The sequence below is a fragment of the Canis lupus genome, chromosome 6 (genome assembly GCF_003254725.2).
Source record: "Canis lupus dingo isolate Sandy chromosome 6, ASM325472v2, whole genome shotgun sequence".
NCBI classification, from domain to species: domain Eukaryota; kingdom Metazoa; phylum Chordata; class Mammalia; order Carnivora; family Canidae; genus Canis; species Canis lupus.
This window is the reverse complement of record NC_064248.1, coordinates 15,971,835-15,994,747: the sequence shown is the minus strand read 5'-3', so window position 1 is coordinate 15,994,747 and position 22,913 is coordinate 15,971,835. Positions and strand designations below refer to the sequence as shown.

The 22,913-nt window shown below is 50.9% G+C and overlaps 1 protein-coding gene and 2 long non-coding RNA genes across 11 annotated transcripts in view; 1 reads left to right on the top strand and 2 right to left on the bottom strand.

Moving 5' to 3' along the window:
- The window catches only part of PRKAR1B (protein kinase cAMP-dependent type I regulatory subunit beta), a 113,029-nt gene extending 103,622 nt beyond the window's left edge, over positions 1-9,407 (bottom strand). The window contains exons 1-2 of one of the 6 annotated variants that reach the window (XM_025415997.3): positions 9,286-9,407; positions 7,683-7,876 (exon numbers count right to left, since the gene is read on the bottom strand). In XM_025415997.3, the coding sequence (XP_025271782.3) occupies positions 7,683-7,859 (177 nt within the window). In that variant the 5' untranslated portion in view covers positions 7,860-7,876; positions 9,286-9,407. The other 5 variants (XM_025415995.3, XM_025415993.3, XM_025415996.3 and 2 more) reach the window with 5 other exon arrangements.
- Positions 9,136-12,046, top strand: LOC112640167 (uncharacterized). 4 transcript variants are annotated; one of them, XR_004816996.2, is made up of 4 exons: positions 9,136-10,115; positions 10,668-10,779; positions 11,237-11,427; positions 11,902-12,046. It is a non-coding gene; the product is annotated as an uncharacterized LOC112640167 (long non-coding RNA). The 4 variants fall into 4 exon arrangements; XR_003123881.3 differs by lacking the exon at positions 11,902-12,046 and having other exon boundaries at positions 9,136-9,748; positions 9,911-10,115; positions 11,237-11,895; XR_003123880.3 differs by lacking the exon at positions 11,902-12,046 and having other exon boundaries at positions 9,137-9,628; positions 9,911-10,115; positions 11,237-11,894.
- Positions 12,047-15,935: 3,889 nt separating this feature from the next.
- LOC112640168 (uncharacterized) lies at positions 15,936-22,862 on the bottom strand. Its single transcript, XR_003123883.3, has 3 exons — positions 22,663-22,862; positions 21,655-21,883; positions 15,936-21,553 (listed from the first exon to the last, which is right to left on the bottom strand). It is a non-coding gene; the product is annotated as an uncharacterized LOC112640168 (long non-coding RNA).
- Between the last annotated feature and the right edge of the window lie 51 nt (positions 22,863-22,913).

Genomic DNA, 22,913 nt, shown 5'->3' with positions numbered 1-22,913 from the left:
ATGGTCACTGCTGAAAACTGGAAATGATCCAGATGTCTCTCAATTGGGCAAAAGACTGCCATCTGTGCACTCCCTGGAGCGCGGTTCTGCAAAACAAAACTTGTGAGGTTCACAAAACTATGACAAGTCTCAGATGCACTCAGTGAAGTGACAGAGGTCAGACTCAAATGCCTACACACTGTAGGACCCCACTGATGGCACATTCTGGAAAAGGCAGAGCTCAGACCCTTCCATCGTTGCCAGGGCTGTGGTCTGGCCAGCAAGGACAGGACAAATGTGAGCCTGGGGGAGGGTGGCAGGTACACAACTGGAGATGCAGAACTCACGCTGTGGCACATCACATAGCACAAGTTCTCAGGTATTTACAGTCAGAGGAGAACTTTAACAGGTAAGGGGCAAGGGTCTCTCCAGGCCGCCTTTAGCGTCCTCTTGAATGGTCCCATGTCAGTAGGGAAAGGCCAGTTGCAGCTGCATACCCAGGTGCAGCCCAGCCCAGAAGCCACGCCCACACTGCCAAAATTCATAAAATGCTCCTGAGAACCACTGGACAAGGACGAGGGCTCTGGGAGGGAGGTGTGGTGGGGTGCTTCACACCCTTGGATTGTTTACCATATGTATGTGTCAGATTCTTACCAAGACTCCCAGCCTGCTGGATTTGGATTTTGAATGGTGGACCACTCTCCATCCTTCTAGCAACCTACCCACATCTGCTTCTCTGGAGCCCCCTCCTCGAGGCCAGACCTGGCCTTCCTGGGGTTCGTCACTGTACACTCTTCCACTGGTCTCTGTAAACCTTGCTGCTCTCCAGAAGCCCCTTTGAGCCTGGGGGACCACTGCCCACCCCCAGGTCTGAGCTACCCACTATGCTTGCAACCACTGTCCCACCAGCCTCGGCCTCCCCCCACCTCTTACCCACATGGGGATTCCCACAGGGATTCCCTCTGACTGGCCCCAAATCCACTTAGTTCACTTTCTGAATGTCTCTGGTCCCACCCAGCCTGCTCCCTGCTGCTACTTCCATGAGCAGACATCTCCACAGACTCAGGAAAAATCATTAGAGCCAAGACTGGGGGCACCCACTTTCTTTCCTTTATTTTTAATTTAGGGACTTTATTTTTTAAAGCTTTTTAACTTTTCTCTTTTTTAAAAGTCATCTCTCCACCCAAGTGGGGCTTGAACTCACAACCTGAGATCAAGAGTTGCATGCTATTCCAACAGGGCCAGCCAGGTACCCCAGGGACTTTTTTTTTTTAAGATTTTATTTATTTATTTGACAGAGAGAGAGAGAGAGAGCACATACACAGCACAAGCACGGGGAGGGACAGAGGGAGAAGCAGACTCCCTGCAGAGCAGGGAGCCCAACACGGGACTCAATTCCAGGACCCCGGGATCATGACCTGAGCCAAAGGCAGACGCTTCACTGAAGAAGCCCCTCAGGTGTTCCAAGACTTTATTTTTTAAAAGCAGTTTTAGCTTCCGAGCAAACATAAATAGGAAGGTATAGAGATTTCCCAGAATTCCTGCTGCCCCTCACACATACAACCTCCCCCTTGTGTCACCCACTGTGCAGAATAATTGGCCAGTCCTCCAACCTCAGCTAGAGGGACTGGGCCTGCATCACTGATGCATCGAATCCTCTGTGGCTCCCACAGCCACCAGGACTCCAGCCAGGAATACCAGGTGCCATTTGCCCTGCCACCTCCAGGAGGGGCTCTGCTTCCCCGTCTCCCCTTCCATGACCCCACATGCTCCAACTAATCTCTGTGGCCCCAGCCATCTGACGGCCCCGCGCCCGCACGATGGGCTCATACTCCTACCTGCCAGCCAGCATGCAAACCCAGTGGAGCCCTCCTCCTCTGTGAAGCTGTCCTGTCCACCACCCAAGGCAGGGCCACAACTTATGTTATGTGTACTCTCATGGTTGCTTTCATCCCTGGGCACAGACACCAGTGACCCTCCATCCAGGGACTGAACTCTGAACAGTAGGCCTGGGCAGCTTAGCAGTCCCCTGGGAGCCCCAAAGGCCCAGTTCCTCTAATTGCTGGGGAGCAGGTGGTGTAATTCCATCCAGCTTCACCCCTCCAAGACCCCCAGGGTTTCAATAAAGCAGTCCATCCAATATGGGCCTCGTCTGCTGCCAGAACAGTGTCCACAGCACTGGCCACCAGGAAACACATGCTGAACTTCAAAACAGAGTGACCAGACTCATCCCGCGGCCCAGCATCCACCCACAGCCCTCAGGAATGGTTATCCGAGTGGGATGCAGCATCCTTCCACCAAAGCCTCACAGGAAATCTGGCCCCAGTTCTCCCTTCTTAGATGGGTCTACTCGTTCCAGAAGTGAAACACAATGTAACTTTAGTTTTTACTGAAGACCAAGAGGTCTTATGTGACCTCCATGGAGCCAGTGTCCAAGGAAGGTACCAGGCCACCAGGAAGGAAGAAACACCCAGCTCAGGGAGAGGTGTCGATAACCACAAGTCAACACAAGGACAACCATGAAAGAAAACGATGTTGGTGAAGATTTGGGAAAACAGCACCACTCATGCACGTTAGGGAAACCATATACTCATTTGATCCTTTGGGAGTAAACCGGCAAAAAAGCTCTGGAGCCACAAAAACAAGCCACACTCTGACACCAGAGCACAGACCCTGATTGCCTGCATACTCTTCCTCCTTCAAATCATTTCTTTGGCATAAAGGTGTCTTGTGAAGAAAACAAACAAACAAAAAATTGAAAATCGTCAAACACAAAACAATGCAAATAAAGTAAAAACTATGAATCCACATGGTTTTATGGCCACAGACACTGTAAAAATGCTATTACAGAAGACAAAAGATGGGGGTGAACGGGATGCCACCGAAATAGACACTTTAAAATGGCCAAAATGGTAAATTTTATGCTGTATAGATTTTATACAATAAAAACGATGCTAAGAAGAAAAGTCAAACTAAAAATGCACACTTGGGGGCACCTGGGTGGCTCAGTGGTTGAGTGTCTGCCTTTGGCTCAGTCTGGGATCGAGCCCCCTATTGGGGCTCCCTGCATGGAGCCTGCTTCTCCCTCTGCCTATGTCTCCACTTCTCTCTCGCCATCTCTCATGAATAAATAAGTAAAACCTTTAAAAAATAATAATAAAAACAAATTAAAATGTACGTATGCCACAACCACCCACATCCACACATGTGTATGTGCCGTGAAGCAGGGAGGTCCTCATTGAAACACAGGATGGGTGTGATGCTGGAGGCAAAGGCAGAAGAGAAATCATGAAATGTCCTTACCACCTGTAGTGCATGGACATACCCTTGAAACAGCAGTGACCCTCCTCTAGGGGCCCAGCTGCCCAGATGCTTACGCTCTGCTGAGGGGAACAGGCAGTCCTAGCCCGACCCCCAGGACCTTGTAAGCCTACTTTCACATATAAAAATTCCTTTAGAAATTTCCTTTATCTTGGGCAGCCCAGGTGGCTCAGCAGTTTAGAGCCGCCTTCAGCCCAGGGTGTGATCCTGGAGACTTGGAATCAAGTCCCATGTCGGGCTCCCTGCATGGAGCCTGCTTCTCCCTCTGCCTGTGTCTCTGCCTCTCTCTCTGTCTCTCATGAATAAATAAATAAAATCTTTAAAAAAATAAATTTCCTTTATCTCCAATTCACCCCAAGACACGTGTTGGCGATCATCCCCCAAGCACATGACTGACTGATGTACATCTGAAGGGTCTCACGACTAGGGTTTTATGAGACAGTAATAAATGACCTTTCCCAACAGTAGCCAGCTCCCTCACGGTCCTGGAAACCTTGCTTCCAAATTCCTTAGAGTCTCACATTCTCCCTCACCCCCTCTCAATATGAAAGACTATAAAGGATCACGCCCCTACTGCAGCTCTTCCTGCTCTCAGGTCTCATCCCCATGCTTGAATAAAACCACCTTCTTGCACCAAAGACGTCTCAAGAATCCTTTCCTGGCTTTCGGCTTCCAACCCTAATGTCTTTCCTACATCAGGTATTTTTTTTATAATAAATTTATTTTTTATTGGTGTTCAATTTACCAACATACAGAATAACACCCAGTGCTCATCCCGTCAAGTGCCCCCCTCAGTGCCCGTCACCCATTCACCCCCACCCCCGCCCTCCTCCCCTTCCACCACCCCTAGTTCGTTTCCCAGAGTTAGGAGTCTTTATGTTCTGTCTCCCTTTCTGATATTTCCCACACATTTCTTCTCCCTTCCCTTATATTCCCTTTCACTATTATTTATATTCCCCAAATGAATGAAAACATCAGGTATATGGGGAAAGGGTGATGGGTGTGTTCTACGGAAGGCAGTTTCCTAACAGCATCTAAAGTGTATCCCTACAGGGACTGGTGACCTTGCTCTGCTGGTGGATCAGGACTATTTTTCCCCCTCAAGTTTACACCTGGGAACCATGATCCTCTCAAAAAGCCTGCAATGAAGTCATTCTCCGAGGCCTGAGGGTCAGCTGCTGCGCTTGGCCAGCCAAGGGAACACCTTGATCTGTGCCGGCCCAGCACAGACGTACTCCCTGGCTTCATTAGGGCCCCACAAACACGCTTCCTGCTTGTCCCACACATTGAGAAAAGTCTCCCTCCCCAGGCTTCCTGTCTACTCAGGCTGGCCTTGGGGCCAGGGGTAGGGGGGATGCTGCCTGGGACTCTGCCCCTTCCCTGGGCTGCAGGCGCCTGGGCCCAAGACCCCGGGCTCCGTCACAACCCTGAGCCAAAGAGCCTTCCTGCTCCTGTGTTACAAGCACTCCACAGCAGCTCACTGGGCAAGTCAGCGTCACAGGAGAGAAGACACCCATGGACTTTCAGGACACTCTTAGGGATGTTAGATTCTGGGGGGCTCAGATCTGTTTCTTACTAGGAATAATCTCCCTAGTAAAACGCACCCACATACAGAAGCATGCACACGATGTCAGAGAATTGCAAAATCATCCCCCAAAGCCTGTACACATCAGCTGCATCTATCAGCACCTGCCACCCGTTTCAGAGTGCTCGTGTGCAGCTGCCTCTCTCCAGAATGGAGCTGTTCCCCACGCCAAGTCTCATAACCTGCTATCCCACTTACCAATGGATTGCCGTCACGAGTAGGGCTACATGAAGCTGCCCTACCTGCCCCTGATTTGGGTTCCTAACCCCAGGACCTCCTCAGACTACAAATTTCCTGGCCACAGGGTCTTTGCAGATGTAACTAAGTTACAATGAGGTCTTCACACAACGTGACCCATCCTCATGGGAAGGGAGGAGGCCACGGGAGGGTGAAGGCAGAGGTCAGCACCAAGATCCTCCGAGCCAAGGAACACCAAAGGCTGACAGCAAACCACCAGCCACTGGGGGAAGGGCCTGAAACAGGCTGAGCACGGGCTTGCAGCCTCCAGAACTGCCAAGGTGCAGCCTGGTCCGAGCTGCCTCATCTCAGCAGCTCCTGCACGCAGATGTGGTAGCCATGGTGACCATGATTTAGAACACTAGGACACCATGTAGGTCCCTCCTTTTCAATGGTCGGAAAGTACTCCATCTCATCCCCCTGCTGTGACCGGTCACCCTATCTCTTCCGGACCCCAGCCTTCAGGCAAGTACAACAAGTGAGCCCTCCCAGACCCCAGCCCTGGCCCCAGCCTCCCCCTCAGCTCCAAACTCACAGACAACACACATGACACACACGTCATTGCTCTCCCTCCCTGCCTGTCTGCTCCAACGGCCCCATTCACTCAGGGGTCCAGACCAAGCCCCAGGGGTCACACTTCCTGCCTTTTTCCTCACCCCGACAGCCACTCCACCAGCAAGCCCTGAACACCCCACCAAAATTATTGGCCTGCACTGGCCATGTTGCTCCTTCTCCATTACCCCCAGATACTCAACCAACCGACTCTAGCCACAGGTCCCACAGGCGGGATATGTCCACAGTTGAGAACCTCTACTCTGGTCTTACTCTGCTACATCAGCCATCCCAGTAGGTCCTTCAGCTCCAGTCCTGCCCATCAGGGACACCCCCACTCCCACCCTTGCCCTGAGATGTGTCACCTGGCGGGTGTCCCTTGTAAGCAAACCATAGGAAGTGACTCTAGCCCTGACAGAGTTAGGGTTTGAGACAGGGAAGATGCATGGTCTCTGGCCTGACTCTCCCAACAGGCAGGGTGTGAGGACATACACCCTATGCGTCAGCCTGGGGGTCTCTCCTCAACCGTGCCCTCAAATGTCACCAGAGGAAAATGGATGAAGGCCACATGACCATTTTCATCTATCCCCTGAAAAAACAGCTTTTCAAATTTAAACAGCGAAAGCTGGCTAGGGTAGGCAGACCAACAATCAGACTCTATGGGTAGGAATGTACAAGGATGCCAATGAGATCGCTTCCACCCAATAATACCATTGGGAGTGCCAGTTATCTTGTTTCTAAAAACAATGCCACACACAGTAGAAAAAAGTCTACACATAAATGTGTTAGTGTGGCATTATTTTTTTTTAAAGATTTTATTTATTTATTCATAGAGATGCAGAGAGAGAGAGAGAGAGAGGCAGAGACACAGGCAGAGGGAGAAGCAGACTCCATGCAGAGAGCCTGACGTGGGACTTGATCCAGGGTCTCCAGATCACGCCCTAGGCTGCAGGCGGCGCTAAACCGCTGCACCACCGGGGCTGCCCTGGCATTATTTTTAATATTAAACAATTAACTCAATTATCCAATCGTGAGGGAAACATTGAGAAAACATCAACATGTCTTCTCAATGCAGCATCATGCACCCACTTGAGTGAGTCTGTGAAGAACACAGAGCAAATGAAAAATGCACGGTCCTGGCCGGAGGGGACCATGTATGATGGTGACCCCTTCTTTCTATTTATGAACTTTCCAAACTTTCTTTAAAAGGCATGCATTACTTGAAAATGTTTTAATGGATTGTTTTAAAAGAAAGAAATTCATCCCTCCAGGTTGGAACTATGTGTCCACAGCAGGCCCCTGTCAAACGTGAAACTGCTGGACTCAGAGGAACTCAGATCTGAGCCTGACTGGGGTACCATTCACCCCCACGAGGCCAGGATGGGAACAGTGGAGTTGTGAGCAAGGTGTACTGTCCACAGAGTGTTCAGGGTGGGGAGCCAGAGGGAGGGAGGGCGGAACCCACCACAAGGGACCCCTCCCACTCTGAGCCTGTCCTCCCACCTATGAACCAGGAAGGGGTGAGGGGCATTATTCATGGAGGAATGAGTGGGGGGGTCCCCTCAAAAGACTGCACGAATCCAAGGGGTAATCTCCTCTGTCTGTGCCTGCTCCTCCCAGAGATGCAGATAACCATGTAGTCTGGCCTCAAATGCCCCACATCACGCGCCCTATCGCAGCCATGTTCTTTCATCCCCAAGCTCTATAACTGCAACCAGTCCCCATCTCTGTCCCCAGACTTGAAAACAGTCAGTGGGCCCCATAAGCTCTCTTCAGTCAGCTCTTCCCAAGGCTCTGCACCTGGGAGATCCTAAAGCACTGCAGAGGAAAGAGGGGTCTGTGGGGGCACAATGGAGCCCTAGAACGGGTCAGGCAAGGTCAGCCCCCCTTGGAGGGCTGCTCCCCCCACACTCCCTGGGACAGCCAGTGCCACGCGGTGAATGGGTATGAGCGGCTGCCTGCACCAGTACACCTGCCAAAGGGAAAGCAGGTGGCAGTCATCACTGACCTTTTCTAGCTTTTCGAAATGCTCCCGCAGGAATGTCATGGGCCTGTCGGGCTTGGAGATGCACAGGTGCACGATGCAGTCTTTGAGGACCTGCTGGACGCCATGCTTCTGAACATAGAGCTCACACTCCTTCAGACTCTCATCCTCCTCTACCTGGTAAGAGGACTGGGACGCCATGGTGACCCCGCGGCTGCCTGGAAGGGAAAATGCAAATAAGGGGAAGACAAGAGGGAAGCCTGAGGTGGCACCCCCGTGCCTGCGTCACACAAATGCATCCCACAGGCTCCTGGGGTGTGTTGTTGTTGTCACGTCCATGACAGATGTGACCTGGTGACATGGTCTATGGCCACAAACCTCTCGTTCAGAGGGGCTGGATGAGCTGGGAACCTAACAGCCACAGAGCCTTACCTCACAGATCTTTGTGGGCATGGAGGAGGATTAGACAGATCTGTGCACTGCTGAGCACAGCCCTCCTCTCTGAGAGATCTGAAGGTGGAGAGTGTCCCCCCCCTGCCCCCCCTCCCCCGCCCCCTCTCCCGAGTGGCCAGCCCACCACTTATGTGGTCTCACTTGCCACCATCCCTCCTCCCTTTTCAGGGACAATTGTGTGAACCAGGGAGATGGAGAGGTGCTTTCACAGAGTAGAGGTAGCCTGCTTTGCAGGAACAGAAAGAAAACCAGGAAAACAGTTGCAGCCTAGCTGAGGGCCCTTCTGGGAGCATGGAACGTGGAAAACAATGGTAGGACCCGGTTCTCGGCCCGCGTTCCCAGCCCCGCATTCTCAGCGCTGCTCAGGCTAAGTCACAATGACGGCCCCGGAACTGGGGGCCGCGCAGCCGCCCTGCCGCGGACCCCGGCCCGGTTCTCCGCTTCTCCGCCGCCAGGACAGCCCTGGGTCCCTGCGCCCCCGCCCCCAGGACCCGCGCGCCAAGTCCCTGCGCCCCCTCCCCCCAGCCTCCGCGCCCCCTCCCCCCCCCCGGCCTCTGCGCCCCCCAGTCTCTGCGCCCTCTCCCCCAAGCCTCTGTGTCCCCAGTCCCTGCGCCCCGTTCCCCTGGTCTCGGTGCCCACCCACCACCCACCCCCGCCTCTGCGCCCCCTCCCCAGGCTCCAGGGCTCCGGCGCCTGCACCCCTTCCCCAGGCCCTGGCGCCTCTGGACGCTGAGCCCCTGGCCTGCGCGCCCCTTCACGACAGCCAAGGGGGCGGGGGCTCCCCAAAGGCCCACATTTCCCGGGCGTCCTGGCCAGCGGAGCTCAGCCCCTCACCCGCGCAGGCCGGGGATCCCAACGCAGACCCGAGCCCAGCCCGGCGTACCTGGATGCGCGGCGCCCAAAGCCCGAGGCGGCAGCGCGGGGACGCGGAGACGCGGGGACGGCGGGCGAGAGCGGGTCCCCGCACTGCAGCGGCGCCGCCCTCCGCCCGCCCCCGCGCCGCAACGACCCACCCCTCCACCCCCTGCACCAGGCCTGTCCCCCTCCCCTTCTGCCCCCACCATCGGGCCTCCCCACCCGCCACTCTCCTCTACCTCCTGCACCTCAGCGTCCCTCCACCCTGTGTACCGACAGACCTCTCCAGGCCCAAGACGTCCCCTCACCCCTAGCTTACCCCTATGTCCCCTCCTTCTCCCTCTCTCCAGCTTCCCCAATGACCCCACGCAATTGGAGCGAGCCCCGGCAGGCCTCAAGTTGGACAGAGTCACAGATTTTCCTGCACAGGCCAGGACCACAACCACTCCCCTCCACCACCCACTCCTCACACCTCCTCACCCCCTCCACTGACCATGTGGTGGCACATCCTGACTGGCTCCAGCTCAGGGAGGCTCAGGGAGATGGCCAGGACCCCCCACTGCTCACTCACTCTGCAGGTGTAGTGCCTCCATTCTGCAGGGTCTATATCCACCTCAGAGCCAGAAGAGGTGGCCAGAGACCCCAGACCACTCTAGGGAGAGGTGAGCTGATTGCCTTTTCTTGGTTAATGGCACCAGCTTCACCCCGATGCCTCAGTGGGAAATCAACAGGTCATCCTGAATTCTTCCCCACTATCTTCCAAAGTCCATGAGGTCGCTGAGGTGTGCAGACCCTGGGTGACTTCCTAATCTATTAGCCCAGACCCGCAGGAAGGGGGACTGTGCTTATGTTCCTGTTGCCCAACATCACACTTTGCCCCCATTCTAGCAGGTGGTGGCAGAAACTTCATCTCAATCATTTGGGGCCCCCCGCCCTTTCCACAGAGTGGTCCAAGCACCAGGAGAGGGGACAGGGAGCCCAAGTCTTGAAGGGGAAGGAGAAGAGATCTGCTCACGTCTCACACCCTCTCATTCACACTCACCTGTCCCTGCTCACCTGTCCACAAAAGCACAGCACAGTGTGACCAGCCTCACCCAGCATGCCCCTGCAGCAGGGCCAACACTGGCCTCACTTCTTGCCTATGTGAAGGTAAAGGAACACACAGGTCACACTCTGGTAGACAAACTGGGAGATCCTTTCTACCTCCCCAGCCCTTGCCCTCAATGTGGGGGAGGTTAAGTGTCAGCAGGGAAGCCATCTGGACAATCTGTAGCCTGTACCTTTATGTGAGGATGGTAAGAATGTCCCTCACAGAGCTGGTTGTGACACCATGTGTGCCATAGTGCTGGCATTCACAGCTAGGTTGCCTCCCCCCTGGATAGTGAGAAATCCTGGCTTTTGTACAGTGTCCAAGCAGCCATATCCTTCCACTAAAAACATACAACTGAAATCCAGTTACCCAGTACATTGTGCTTACCTGAAAATGTCCCCTCTGCCCACAGGGAAGGACCACCCTATGTCCTCAGCCCTCTGACATTCCCCAGCAGAAGATACATTCCCCAGCTCTGGGGGACTCTGTTTCACCCCTAGAACTTGGGTGACCAAGCCTCATAAAGACCCAACTTCAAAGCCATGTTCTTTCCCAATCACTGCCTGCCCCCACACTCCTGCCTCTGCCAACACTTGTTGTTTGTTCTGCAGGAAGACTTCCCTGGGGCGCTGCACCTCCAGACGAGGTGGGGCACCTGTCAGTGAGGGCACTCGGGCTCTCCATACTTTGTAGCTCACATGGCAAGTGGTACAGAAGAACTAGGTGAGTCTGTCAGCTTAAGGTTGAGAGCACCAAATAGGCATGGATGCTGTTTGTTTTCTTTATTTGGTCTGCGCAGCATGGAGACAAACACAAACATTGTCTGGGATGCAGAAAGGGTCTCTGAAGAGGTGATAGAGCACCATGGCCTGAGACAGGCCTGGCAGTGGGCCTCTCAGTGGGCACAGTGCCTTGGGCAGCCTGCAGAAGCCCTGAAGGGGCAGAGGGTAGTGGATGTGGCTGGCAGCTGCTTACTGAGGGCTTGCTCTGGGATGAAAACTGGATGCCAGAGCCTTCCCGGAAGAGGCCCTTGCATCTCAAACAGGTGGATGCTACTCAAGTGCAGCTTTTCCGTGAGGCTGAGGGTCCAGTGACCGTGAACAACAGTAGTTATTATGGGCAGGGCCCCAGCCGTTCCTCGGGGAGAGACGGAAGCCCTGTCCCTGGTATGCACTGACAGGGCCCTGTTGGGATGCAGAAGATGAAGCCACAGGCAAGAGAGCTGAGCTTTGAAGGCAAGATGGGAAACAAACCTCGAGCCCCATGCCTCTGAAGAAACTGCCATCAGTGAGAAAGTCCCCAGGGAGGAGGCAGCAGGAGACATTATAAGGACAGTGTTCTCTTATTTTCAGCTTTCACATTGCTCACCAGGTAAGTCTGGGATGCAAAATTTCATACCAATGTTGCCACTGAATGTCAGTGAATTCTGATCATGCCTGCTCTCGGGTGTGGCACCCGGCAGCAGGTGCCTCAATCCCACACATGCAGAAGCAGATACCCCATGGAGCCTGGGTGAGAATCCAGGGCCATCTCAAGTGTAGCTGCCAGAGGACCCAGACTTCCAATCTGCAGACACTGCAAGATAATCAAAATGTGCTGTCTGCAGCCCCTCAGTTTGTGGTGATGGTCATGCAGTTGCTGACAGCTGTCATGGGGGGGATCAGGGAAAGAGGCCCCATGTCTGGGTTGGGGGGATGGACAGAAGGAAACTGTTCCACAAATGCTATAAGCTGAATGCTTGTGTCACCCCCAAACTCCTGCTTGAATCCTAACCCCCTGTGTGGGGTGGGGTGTTATAGGAGGGGGCTTTGGGGTGAGTAGGTCATGGATGGGGCGGGCCCTCAGGATGGATTGGTGCCCTGGCCTTTGCTGCTGTTGCACACGGACACCATGAGGAGATGGCCTCGCTATGGTCGAACTGGTTGGCTTCTTTGTCTCAGAGACCAGTCTCCAGAGCCGCGAGAAATAAATGTCTTTATAAGCCACGCAGTCTGTGGTATTTCTGTCACAGCAGCCTGAAGAAATTCAGACAGGAGGAGGCGTGAGTACTCAGCAAAGCCATATATGAAAATACATTGTAATGATAAAAGAATTAAAATATTACGAACCTGGCACAGGAATGAACAAACATTAAGGTATCAAAGAGTCCAGAAATAAACCCAAATCAATATCTACAGGGATTTTTCTTGTGATAAAGGTGGCACTGCATAGTTGTGGGGACAATTCAATTAGTTTGGGGAGAATTTATTTTTTATTTTTTTAAAGATTATGTTTATTTATTCATGAGAGACACAGAGAGAGAGAGAGAGAGAGAGAGAGGCAGAGACACAGGCAGAGGGAGAAGCAGGCTCCACACAGGGAGCCCGATGTGGGACTCAATCCCGGATCTCCAGGATCACACCCTGGACCGAAGGCGGCACCAAACCGCTAAGCCACCCGGGCTGCCCAGTTTGGGGAGAATTTTAAAAAGTCAACTGCACCTCTTTATACAAACTTCAGATGGATCAGGGATTTAAATATAAAAGCAATGGAAGGAGCATCAGGAAATGTCTTAGAATCTCTCTGGACACAGCAGGACTTCCTAGTCATACTATGAGATCCAGAAGCCATAAATATAAAAAATTAACATACTCTGTAAAAATGAAAACTTTGTGCATAAAAAATGCTCACAGGTTCAAAGTAAAAACAAAAACAAAACAAGAAGTATATTTACAGTATCTATCACAAAGGGCTGATTTCCTTGGCATGAAGATGCCCAGCTCCACTCAAACTAAGAACAGAGCAAATTAGAAGTACATGGAGGTACGTGTGTCACCTAGCAGGTCTGTGAGGTGAGGGCATGGGAGACACGGCACCAACGGAGCCTCTGCAGACTCCTATGCGGAAAACTTCTATCACACATTTAAACACACCTACCTCAGCAATTCTGCTCCACTAGGTTTATCAGTAATTTGATGATAAATCAATATTGCAGTGACTATCCTTACAAGTGCATTTTTATGCTCATGGGTAAACGTATCTCTCTAGGGTACCCGGGTGGCTCAGCCGGTGAAATGTGTCTGCTTTCTGCTCAGATCATTATCCCGGGATCCTGGGATCCAGTCCCATGTCCGGTTCCCTGCTCAGTGGGGAGTCTGCTCCTCACCCCCTGCTCCTGCTTTTGCATGCTCGCCAGCTCTCTCTCCCAAATCTTTTTTTAAAAAATGTATCTGGAGGATCCCTGGGTGGCTCAGCGGTTTAGCACCTGCCTTTGGCCCAGGGCACGATCTTGGAGTCCCAGGATCGAGTACCGCGTCAGGCTCCCTGCATAGAGCCTGCTTCTCCCTCCTCCTGTGTCTCTGCCTCTCTCTCTCTCTCTCTCTCTCTCTCTATCATAAATAAATAAAACTAAATCTTTAAAAAAAATAAAAAAAAATTTATCTGTCAGGCAGCCCTGGTGGCCCAGTGGTTTAGTGCCACCTTCGGCCCTGGGTGTGATCCTGGGGACCTGGGATTGAGTCCCACATCGGGCTCCCTACGTGGAGCCTGCTTCTCCCTCTGCCTGTGTCTCTGCCTCTGTCTGTGTGTGTCTCATGAATAAATAAATAAAATATTTTAAAAAATGTATCTGTCTGCCTTCCCAGGTGCACAGAAACACAAGAAATAACAAAAGTGGTAGGAAAAACTAAGTATTCATCAACAGGGGTCTGATGAGACACCCAGTGGCATATCTGGACAGCGGACTGTCATCCAACTGTTCAGAAGGATGTGGCAGTTCTGTTTGAACCAATGCTAACCTATCTCCACTGTATGTTCCTCAGTGAAAACAACAACAACAACAACAACAAAACAACCATGGTATGAAACTCAGCACATATGCTACCATTTAAGAGGCTACTTTATAGGGCACCTGAGTGGCACAGTTGGTTGTGTGTCAGCTCTTGGTTTCAGCTCAGGTCATGACCTCAGGGTTGAGAGACAGAGCCCCACGTTGGGCTCTGTGCTCAGCGCAGCATGTGTGTCCTCCTCCCTGTGCTCCTTTCCCAGCTCATGCGCTATCTCTAAATTAATTTTTTTTAAAGTGACTTTACAATCCATACATGTGGATTCTTGTGGATCAAAGCACAGGATACTTCTAGAAGCACCTGAGGGAGAGGGAGGACAGGGGTCCTAAAGTCACCGTGTCCTTGAGTGACATTCCAACTGTACATCAAGTGCAAGTATTACCTATTCAAAAGTAATTTTCTATTAAATTTTTTTAGTCTTCCCAGAAAAGACAAGGAATTCAAAACACTCATTATTTTCACTCCATAAACCACACTAAAATCACAATAAAGGGATTTGGGTTTTTTTTAAAGATTGTATTTATTTGACAGAAAGATACCATAAGCAGGGAAGAAAGGCAGAGGGAGAAGCAGACTCCCCACTGAGCAGGGAGCCCAATGCGGGGCATGATCCCAGGACCCCGAGATCATGACCTGAGCCTAAAATAGATGCTTCATCCACTGAGCCACTCAGGTGCCCCAAAGGGATTTTTGTATCTAAAGGCACAAGCCCCAGAGGACTGGAAGGACCCGGAGAAGACCTTAACAAAATCCTGGGAGCCCAAAAGAGGGCCAGACAGTTGTCATTGACTCATTGGAACCAGGAACACGGAGCTGTGACTGGCAGAAGGAAGTGCCCAGTTCATACCGGAGAATCCCCCAAAGCCTCAGGAATGGTCTCACCAGATACCAAAGAAGTGAGAGCCAGTAGTGGGCGGGAGCTGGCCTTATGCCCCAGGAGGAGTAAGACAGACAGTCTCTGGGCCAGGGCGGGGACAGGGGGCACACCAAAAGCAGGCAGATACATGAATGCAGATACATCAGGTGCTGACCCCAACCCTGTAGCAGAACACCAGGGGCCCAAGAGCCTTCCCTGGAGAGCTTGACCAAAGACACAGAGATGAGCAATTACCATGAAGCCAAGGCTGAGCCAGCAGGGCCTAAGGGCCTTCCCACACACTCCCAGCTTCTAATCACCTCCTCAGCTTCCCCAGCAGGCCTGTGTGGCTCACAGGGTGATGCGATGTGATCCCGAGGCTAGATTTAAAAGCAACACTGGGTGCCTTGAGAGTCCACCTGCTATGCCATGAGGGAGCCCGTGTTGCCACATGGAGAGCTGCCTCCCAGTAAGAACCCAGCCCTCAACCAGGCCCATCCATCATGAAGCCAAAACCATTGTCCCCAGAGCACTCGGTTACCCAAGGGATCTGCGGACTTCGCAAATGCCATCATGTGACACCAGCAACACTGTTAGATAACTGGCGCCTACCTCCAGATCGCTGTGCCGCAAAGCACACACTTGCTCCCACCTGTGAGGCTGACTCTCCAGTGTCTATAGGTCTGCAAAAGGCAGGGCCAGAAACCCAGAGCCCCGGACATTGCCCACCCCTCAGCCCTGAATCACTGCCTCATTTTGCAAAGTAAGTCTGGCCCTGCCCACAGGCCCCACCACCTCCCGTCCCTCCCACAGCCTCCTGACTCACCCCCACTCAGACCCATCCAGAGGCAAAGACAGTGACATCTTCAAACCAACCGAGGTCCCACGTTCCCCTCCCAGGCCCGTAACCCTGTCCTCAGGCCAGCATTCCCTTCCTCTGTGTCAGCTGAGCTCCTGCCTCTCAGATCCCACCTCCAGAGCCCCTTCTGGAGGCACCTGCACCTCCGCTCCACCCCTCTGCATGAGGGCACCATCTGTGTCACACTGTTTAACGACCTCCCCTCCTGGCAATCAGGGGAAGTAACTGCATCTGCTGTGACTCACCGCTGTACCCCAATGCCTAGCAGGATGCCCGGAAATGTCAAACACCGCATAAATATTTGTTGGATGAGATAATGAATCAATTAACCAACTACATGTTATCTGCTAAAATCAGTTTATTACACTGACTTATATGACACGCTTTAAAATATATATCACCAGGACACTGAACAAGCAAGACTCTTAATATTTATTCAGTGGAGGAGTTCTGTCTTTGCCCCTAGATACACATTTGGACAGCTGCATCATGTTTTTGGCTCAAACAGAATTTCAAAGTTCTAGGGTTATGTTAAGATATAAACCCGTCAACTCAAGTCATTACAAGCATCCAGGACTAGAAATAATGCAAACTCCAAACTCGATTTAGAGAGTTGGAACATGCCCGCCTCCAGTGAAGCGCCTCTGCTGGGAGACAGGTCTGCTAGCTCCTCTCTGGCTCTCCCACCACCCTCCCCAAACTCTCTGGTGGGGGTCTGCCCCCCCCAACACACATCAGACAGCCTCTGGCATCTAGAATTCCCAGAAGAGTCATGGCCGTGTCACCAGCCCCCGTGTCACCATCAGAGACCTCACAGAATGGATCCACAATATGGGTCTTCTGTGTCTGGTTCCTCTGACTGAGCATCATGTTTCCAAGGTCCATCCACAACGTAGCCCAAGTCAGCACTTCGTTCCTTCCTAAGGCTAAATGAAAGCCCATCGTGTGGCCCACGATGGATCACCCATGGATCACCCATGATGGCTGCTCGGGCTGCTTCCAGCTCTCGGGGGCTGTGAGCACGGGTGTGCAGGCATCTGCTTGATCCCTGCTTTCACTCCCTCAGGCAACGTAACAGGACGTGGGATTGCTGGTCACACGGGAATCCTAGGTCTCATTTTTTGAGGAGCTGCCAGACTGTTTTCCACAGCAGCTGCACCTTTTACTTTCCTACCCGCAGCAAATGAGTTTCCAATTTCTCCTGTCCTTGCCAATACTTGTTACTTTCTGGTTGTTTTTCGGTTGTGCTGTGTTGTTTCGCTAGCCCTCCCGGTGGGTGTGAGGCGCTGCCAGCTTTCCTCAATGCTGGGCATAGACACGGCTCGGCACCCTTCCTGCCACGTCCCAGTGGCTAAGGTGAGTTTGCAGGCCAGCTCAGATCGGCACGGGGCTGGGTCCATGTGCATCTACGGGAGAGATGTCCGCGGCTGTCTTTGGAACCCATCCACTGCATCTAATATGACATTTGCTATGGGATATTTGTGAATGTGCCTTTTATTCCTCACTTGAGAAGTTATCATGAATAGGTATCACGCTATACCAAATGCTTTTTCTGCACCTACTGAGATGATCTTGTGATTTTTCTCCATCAGTTTTTTAACTCAGTAAATCACATTAATTTCTTATGTTCAATTAACTTGTATTACCGGCATAAACTCAATCCAGTCACGATGTATTATCTTTTTAAATTTCTTATTTCCAGATTGAGTTAACTTTTTAAAAGGATTTTATTTATTTATTTATTCATGAGAGACACAGAGAGAGAGGCAGAGACACAGGCAGAGGGAGAAGCAGGCTCCATGCAGGGAGCCCGACGTGGGATTCGATCCCAGGTCTCCAGGATGAAGGCGGTGCTAAAGCGCTGAGCCACCCGGGCTGCCCCAAAGTCAGTTATTTTACTAGGTCCTAGACTTTCCTGCTTTCCTATTTCTTCTTGGGTAACCTTTATTAAATCACATTTTCCTAGAAACTCTCCATTTCATTTACTTTGGGAGGGATAAAGTGGTTTATATGATCCTTTTGGTGTCTTTTGATTGCTTAGAACCTGTAGCGATAATCCCTTTACACTCCATATGTTATTTTGAGCTTTCTCATTTTCTTCCCATGCTAGTCTTGACAGAGATTTATCAATTTTATTAGCCTTTTAAAAGAACAAACTCTCAATTTTATTTATATTCTCTATTGTAAGTTTTTTTTTTTTTTCCCATTTCACTAGTTTCTACTCTAACCGTCATTATTCTTTCTCTTGCTGGGCTCAGATTTGTCTGTGTATTTGGCTGTTGGATTTTAAAAATCAACACTTAGGGGGCACCTGGGTGGCTCAGTCTGTTAAGCATCTGAGTCTCTCTTTCGGCTAAGATCATGATCTCAGGGTCATGAGACCAAGCCCCACGTTGGGCTCCACACTCAGTGCAGAATCTGTTTAAGGATTCTCTCTCCCTCTGCTCATGCTAATAAATAAATCTTTTTTAAAAACACCTAAACATCCGTGTAACCATCACCAATATGCTTAAGTACTGTCACCATACACCACTGCCCCATAGGCACCTTTATGGCCATACCCAGCACCACTCCTAACTTGAGACCACAAAACTGTCTCTCATGAATGCTATGTAAATGGAGTCATGCTAGTCACCCTTCAATGATTGTCTGTTTGACTTAGCCTAATTCCCTAGAGTCACCAAGTCATTGTATCAACAGTTCATTCCTTTGTATTTCTGGGTAGACCCATGTTGAATTTCTACATTTGAAGCTTTTCTTGTTTTCTGATTTTCAGTTTGATTCTATTTTTGTCAGAGAACATACTCTGTATGATTTCATTCCTTTACATTGAGGTTGTTTTATGGCCCAGGATATGGTCTATCCTGGAATATGTTCTGTGGGCAGTAGGAAAGAATGTGTATTCTGCTACTGTTGGGTGGAGTGTTCCACAAATGTCCATTAATCTTGTCAGTTGATGGTGGGGTTCTTCTATATCCTTGCTGAGTGTCTGTCTAGTTATTCTGGCAATTGCTGAGAATGGGTAAGGAAGTCTCCTGTATATTTTGAAGGTCTGTCATTTGGTGCATACATACTTAGGATTGCTAGATCTTCCTGGTTGATCACCTTATCATTAGGTAATGTCCCTCTTTTGTCAATAATTTTTCTTTGCTCTTAAGTCTACTTTGGCTGATGTTAATATAGTCTGCTTTTTAAGTATTAATGTTTACATGATATATCCTTTCCCAACTTTTACTTTCAACCTACCCATGTCATTGTGGCTGACGAGTTTCAGCATATAGTAGACAATGGAGGGTTGGGTCATAGTGTTTATTCCCTCTGCCAATCTCAGTTCTAACTGGTGTGTTTATGCCATTTACATTTAAGGTAATTAATGACCTCATCAGGGCTTCCATCTGCATTATTTGTTTGTTCCCACTGCCGTGTCTTGTGAGATCCTTAGTTTTCAGAATTCCACTTGATGTTTGTGCTTGTATTGGTATGTTTAGTTTTCTTAGTGGCTGCTCTAGACATCACTATGCCCATATGGCACTTAGGAGTCCCTGGTATAGATGTTGTGCTACATCGAGTGCAGTGTACAAACCTTACTGTCAACTTACATCCCTTTGTCCTTCCCATTATTCAAATAGAATTATCAGAAATATTTCCTCCACACACGTTGCGCACCACACCAGTATTATTTTTGCTTCAACCATCAGCTATGATTAAGGACACATATGAAGTGAGAGCTGGTCAATCATGCTTTCTTCTGTTTACCCATTCTATTGTTCTTAATATTCTAAGTTCCTTGCCTTCTTGTTACAATTTTCTTCCCTTTCAGAGAGCTTCCTTTAGCCAAGGGCAAGTCTGCTAGCAACAAATTCTGTTCATCTGCCTCTGTCTGAAAATGTTGAATCCATGCTCATTCTTGAGGATGGTTCTGCTGGTGGGATTTACTTCTCTTTCGACATTTGAACAACATGCCACTTCCTTCCAGCCTCTGTGTTAGGATGAGACACCTGCAGTCATTCACATTGCTGTCCCTCTACAGGCAAGGCATTGTTTCTCTCTAGCTATGTTTAGCAGGGGTTTTTTTTTTTTTTCTTTTTCTGTCTTTGGTTTTCAGAAGTTTAAACTATGATGTGTCTGGGTGAGAGTGGTCTCATTTAGGGCTGGCTTGGCTTCTTTAAACTGTGGGTTTATGTCTCTTGCCAAATCTGGGGAATTTTTAGCCATTACTTCTTTAAAGATCTCTTCAGCCCACATCTTCTTCCTCTTGTTCTTGAACCCTGGTGACACAAATCACTGTCCTCTCAGCTCTATTTTTTCCATCTGGTCCACTTGATCTGTGGTTTAGATTGAGTAAACACTCTTGTTCCACCTTCAAGTTCCCTCTTCCTTCCACTGGTCTCCCCTCTGCCATTGTGCCCACCCAACAGTGCAGTGATCACTTTGTCCACTGATGGACACAGTGCTAGTTTGGCTGTTGTAATTTAAAGTTCTATGATTTCCATCCGGCTCGTTTAATAATTTTTACTTCTTTGTTGAGATTTTCTCTTCTCTTTTTCCGTTTGTTTCCAAAGACTTCATATATCTTTAAAACGTATTTATTTATTTTAGGGGAAGTGAGAAAGAACACACATGCACAAGAGAGAGGAGGGGAGGGGCAGAGGGAGAGAATCCTCAAGCAGACTCTATGCTGAGCAGGGAGCCTCACCACCCTGAGTTCATGACTTGAGCCAAAACCAAGAGTCGATGCTCAACTGAGCCAACCAGGTGCCCCAAGATTTCATAAATGTTTATTAAAAGCATTTTTATGACTGTTTTAAAATCCTTGTCAGGTAATTCTAATACCTGATCTATCTTGGCATTTATATCACTTGTCTTTTCATCCAAATAGTGGTTCTCCTGGTTCCTGATAGGACGTGATTTTTGAGCGTATCTTGAACACTTTGTGTATTGTGTTAGAAGACTTCTGACACTGCTGAAATCTATTTTAGCAGGAAGTTGCCCTATTTAGATTAAAATGTAGATTCTGGCCTACTACTGTAGCCCATGGTGCCAATGAGTTTCATGGCACCACAGCAATGAGGGCCCTGGCAAGGCCCTCTTAGTCTGTTTTCTTCTTCTGGCACTGCTATGGCTATTGGAGGGGGCGGGGCATCCCCTGCTGGTCCTGGGTCTCCTTGTGTTGCCAGGTGGAAAGCTAGAAGATGCTGAGCTGCACTGACTCTGCCCCTGCACAGGAGACTGCCCGTCAGCACTGCAAGAGGCAGTGGGCCTGCAGAGGCTTTGATGCTGGTGCCACAGCATACTGTGGGGTGGGGGTGTGGCTCCCCACTAGGTCTCTGCTGGGTCTCCCATTTCCCAGTCTTATGGCCAGAAAGAGGTGGTTTTTCTTACAGTTTTCTTGCCTGTACTGTAACTTTGTTATGTTTTTTTTCTAATTTTATTTATTTATTCATGAGAGACACAGAGAGGCAGAGACAGGCAGAAGGAGAAGCAGGCTCCCTCCCCACAGGAAGCCTGATGCAGAACTTGATCTCCAGTCTGAGGATCACGCCCTGAGCTGAAGGCAGATGCTCAACTGCTGAGCTACCCAGGTGTGTCCCTGTGACATTTTAAAATTAACATTTGTTAGATAGAGTCTGGGTGTGGACAAAGACTGTGTAGGAAAGTGGAATAGAGAAGCTTATGACTCACAGGTCCTGAAGGTACATGGCACAGTACATGGGGAAGTCAAGGCAGAGTGCAGGCAAAGATAGGGTCTGTGGATGGAGTGCTTTGTGGTTTCTTTTTTTTTTTTAATTTTATTTATTTATTTGAGAGAGAGAGAGAGGCAGAGACACAGGCAGAGGGAGAAGCAGGCTCCATGCAGGGAGACCGACGTGGGACTCGATTCTGGGTCTCCAGGATCACACCCCAGGCTGCAGGCGGTACTAAACCACTGCGCCACCAGGCTGCCCTGCTTTGCGGTTTCTATTCAAACCAAAAAGAATGGGGTTTTGGTAAGCTTTGTGGTGGCTTTATCTAAGAGGTGCACAAAGGGTGGGCCCTGGACAGCTGGGGGACTTGCTTACCACCAGGGCTGCAGGGCAGTCACGTCAGGAACTTCACTTGCTGTGACTCTGCAGGCTTTATCTAGGGCATGTGCTCATGGCAGGGGCTGGTGCTGGTCCAAAGCCCTTGCAGGCTGCCTGGCTATGCTCCACGGACATAGAGGCAGCAACATTATGGACTAGTTTCATAAAACTCTCAACGGGCTGCAGGTAGTTCTGGGATGGGCTGCAGATCTCTCTGGCACCAATTCTGGGAACGTGTAAGAGAGAACAGCTTCAAACTCAGAGAACCCACTGTGCCGCCACCCCCCCCCCCCTCCTGAGGACCCCAGCCAGCCTGTCTCCCTTCTGCACGGCTCCTTCTGCGGCGTTGGCTGAATTACTGGCAGGTACTCAGTGGTACCTGGAGGGAGGAGGAGGAACTGAGTCTGCACCCCCCTTTCCCTGGAGCAAGAAGCCTCCCTTGCTGAATATTTTCCCCACTTCAGGCAGAGGCTCGGCCTTCAAACAGCCTCAAGGGCTTCCTTCCATATCAGCCACACCAGCCGAGGTAGCCTGGTAAAGATGCAAGCCTGAAGGGGCCACCTTCCCAGCTCAGAAGGCTTCCTCCAGGACCCTGAGTCAGGTCAGGATCAGGATAAAGGCCCTGGTGGCCTGTGAGGTCCTTGGGCTCCCACCACGAGAGCTTCTCTCCACCTCCTGGGACAGCATCAGGGCGCTCCCGGGGTCAGCTCCCGGGGCACACGGGGTGCTGACTACCGTCCCCGTTGACAGGGCGTCCCCGCTGCAACCCCTGCAGCCACCTCCAAAGCCGCCTTCTAGTAGGGCACAGTCACGGTGCACTAGGGCCCCCCGATGACCTGCTTTGCAAGGGCCCTACCTCTAAGTACGGTAGGAGTTCTGAGGCCCTGGAGATTGGGATTCCAATATACGAACTGTGCGGGACACTTCAACCCATCACCCTACCCCAGTGCCTTTGTCCCTGCCGCGCCTCCCCCCCAACGCTTGTGCGGACTCAACCATCACTACCTGTGCTGGCACTTGACAGGCAAGCCTGAAGTGTCCACGCCACCTTCCTCCGCCCTTCACTCCCTCAGGACCATGCACTTTACGCCTGTGCGTCCCGTCGCGGGCCTGAGCCCCACGCAGGCGGGAACCGCGTGGGTAGGTCCCGGCTCCCCGCCCCCAGCCCGCCCGCAGCCCGCCCCGGACGTGTCTGTCCGCGCCCCAAGCTGCCAATAAAGTTGTGTTCCGCGCCAACCGGAAGAGGAGCCGTAATC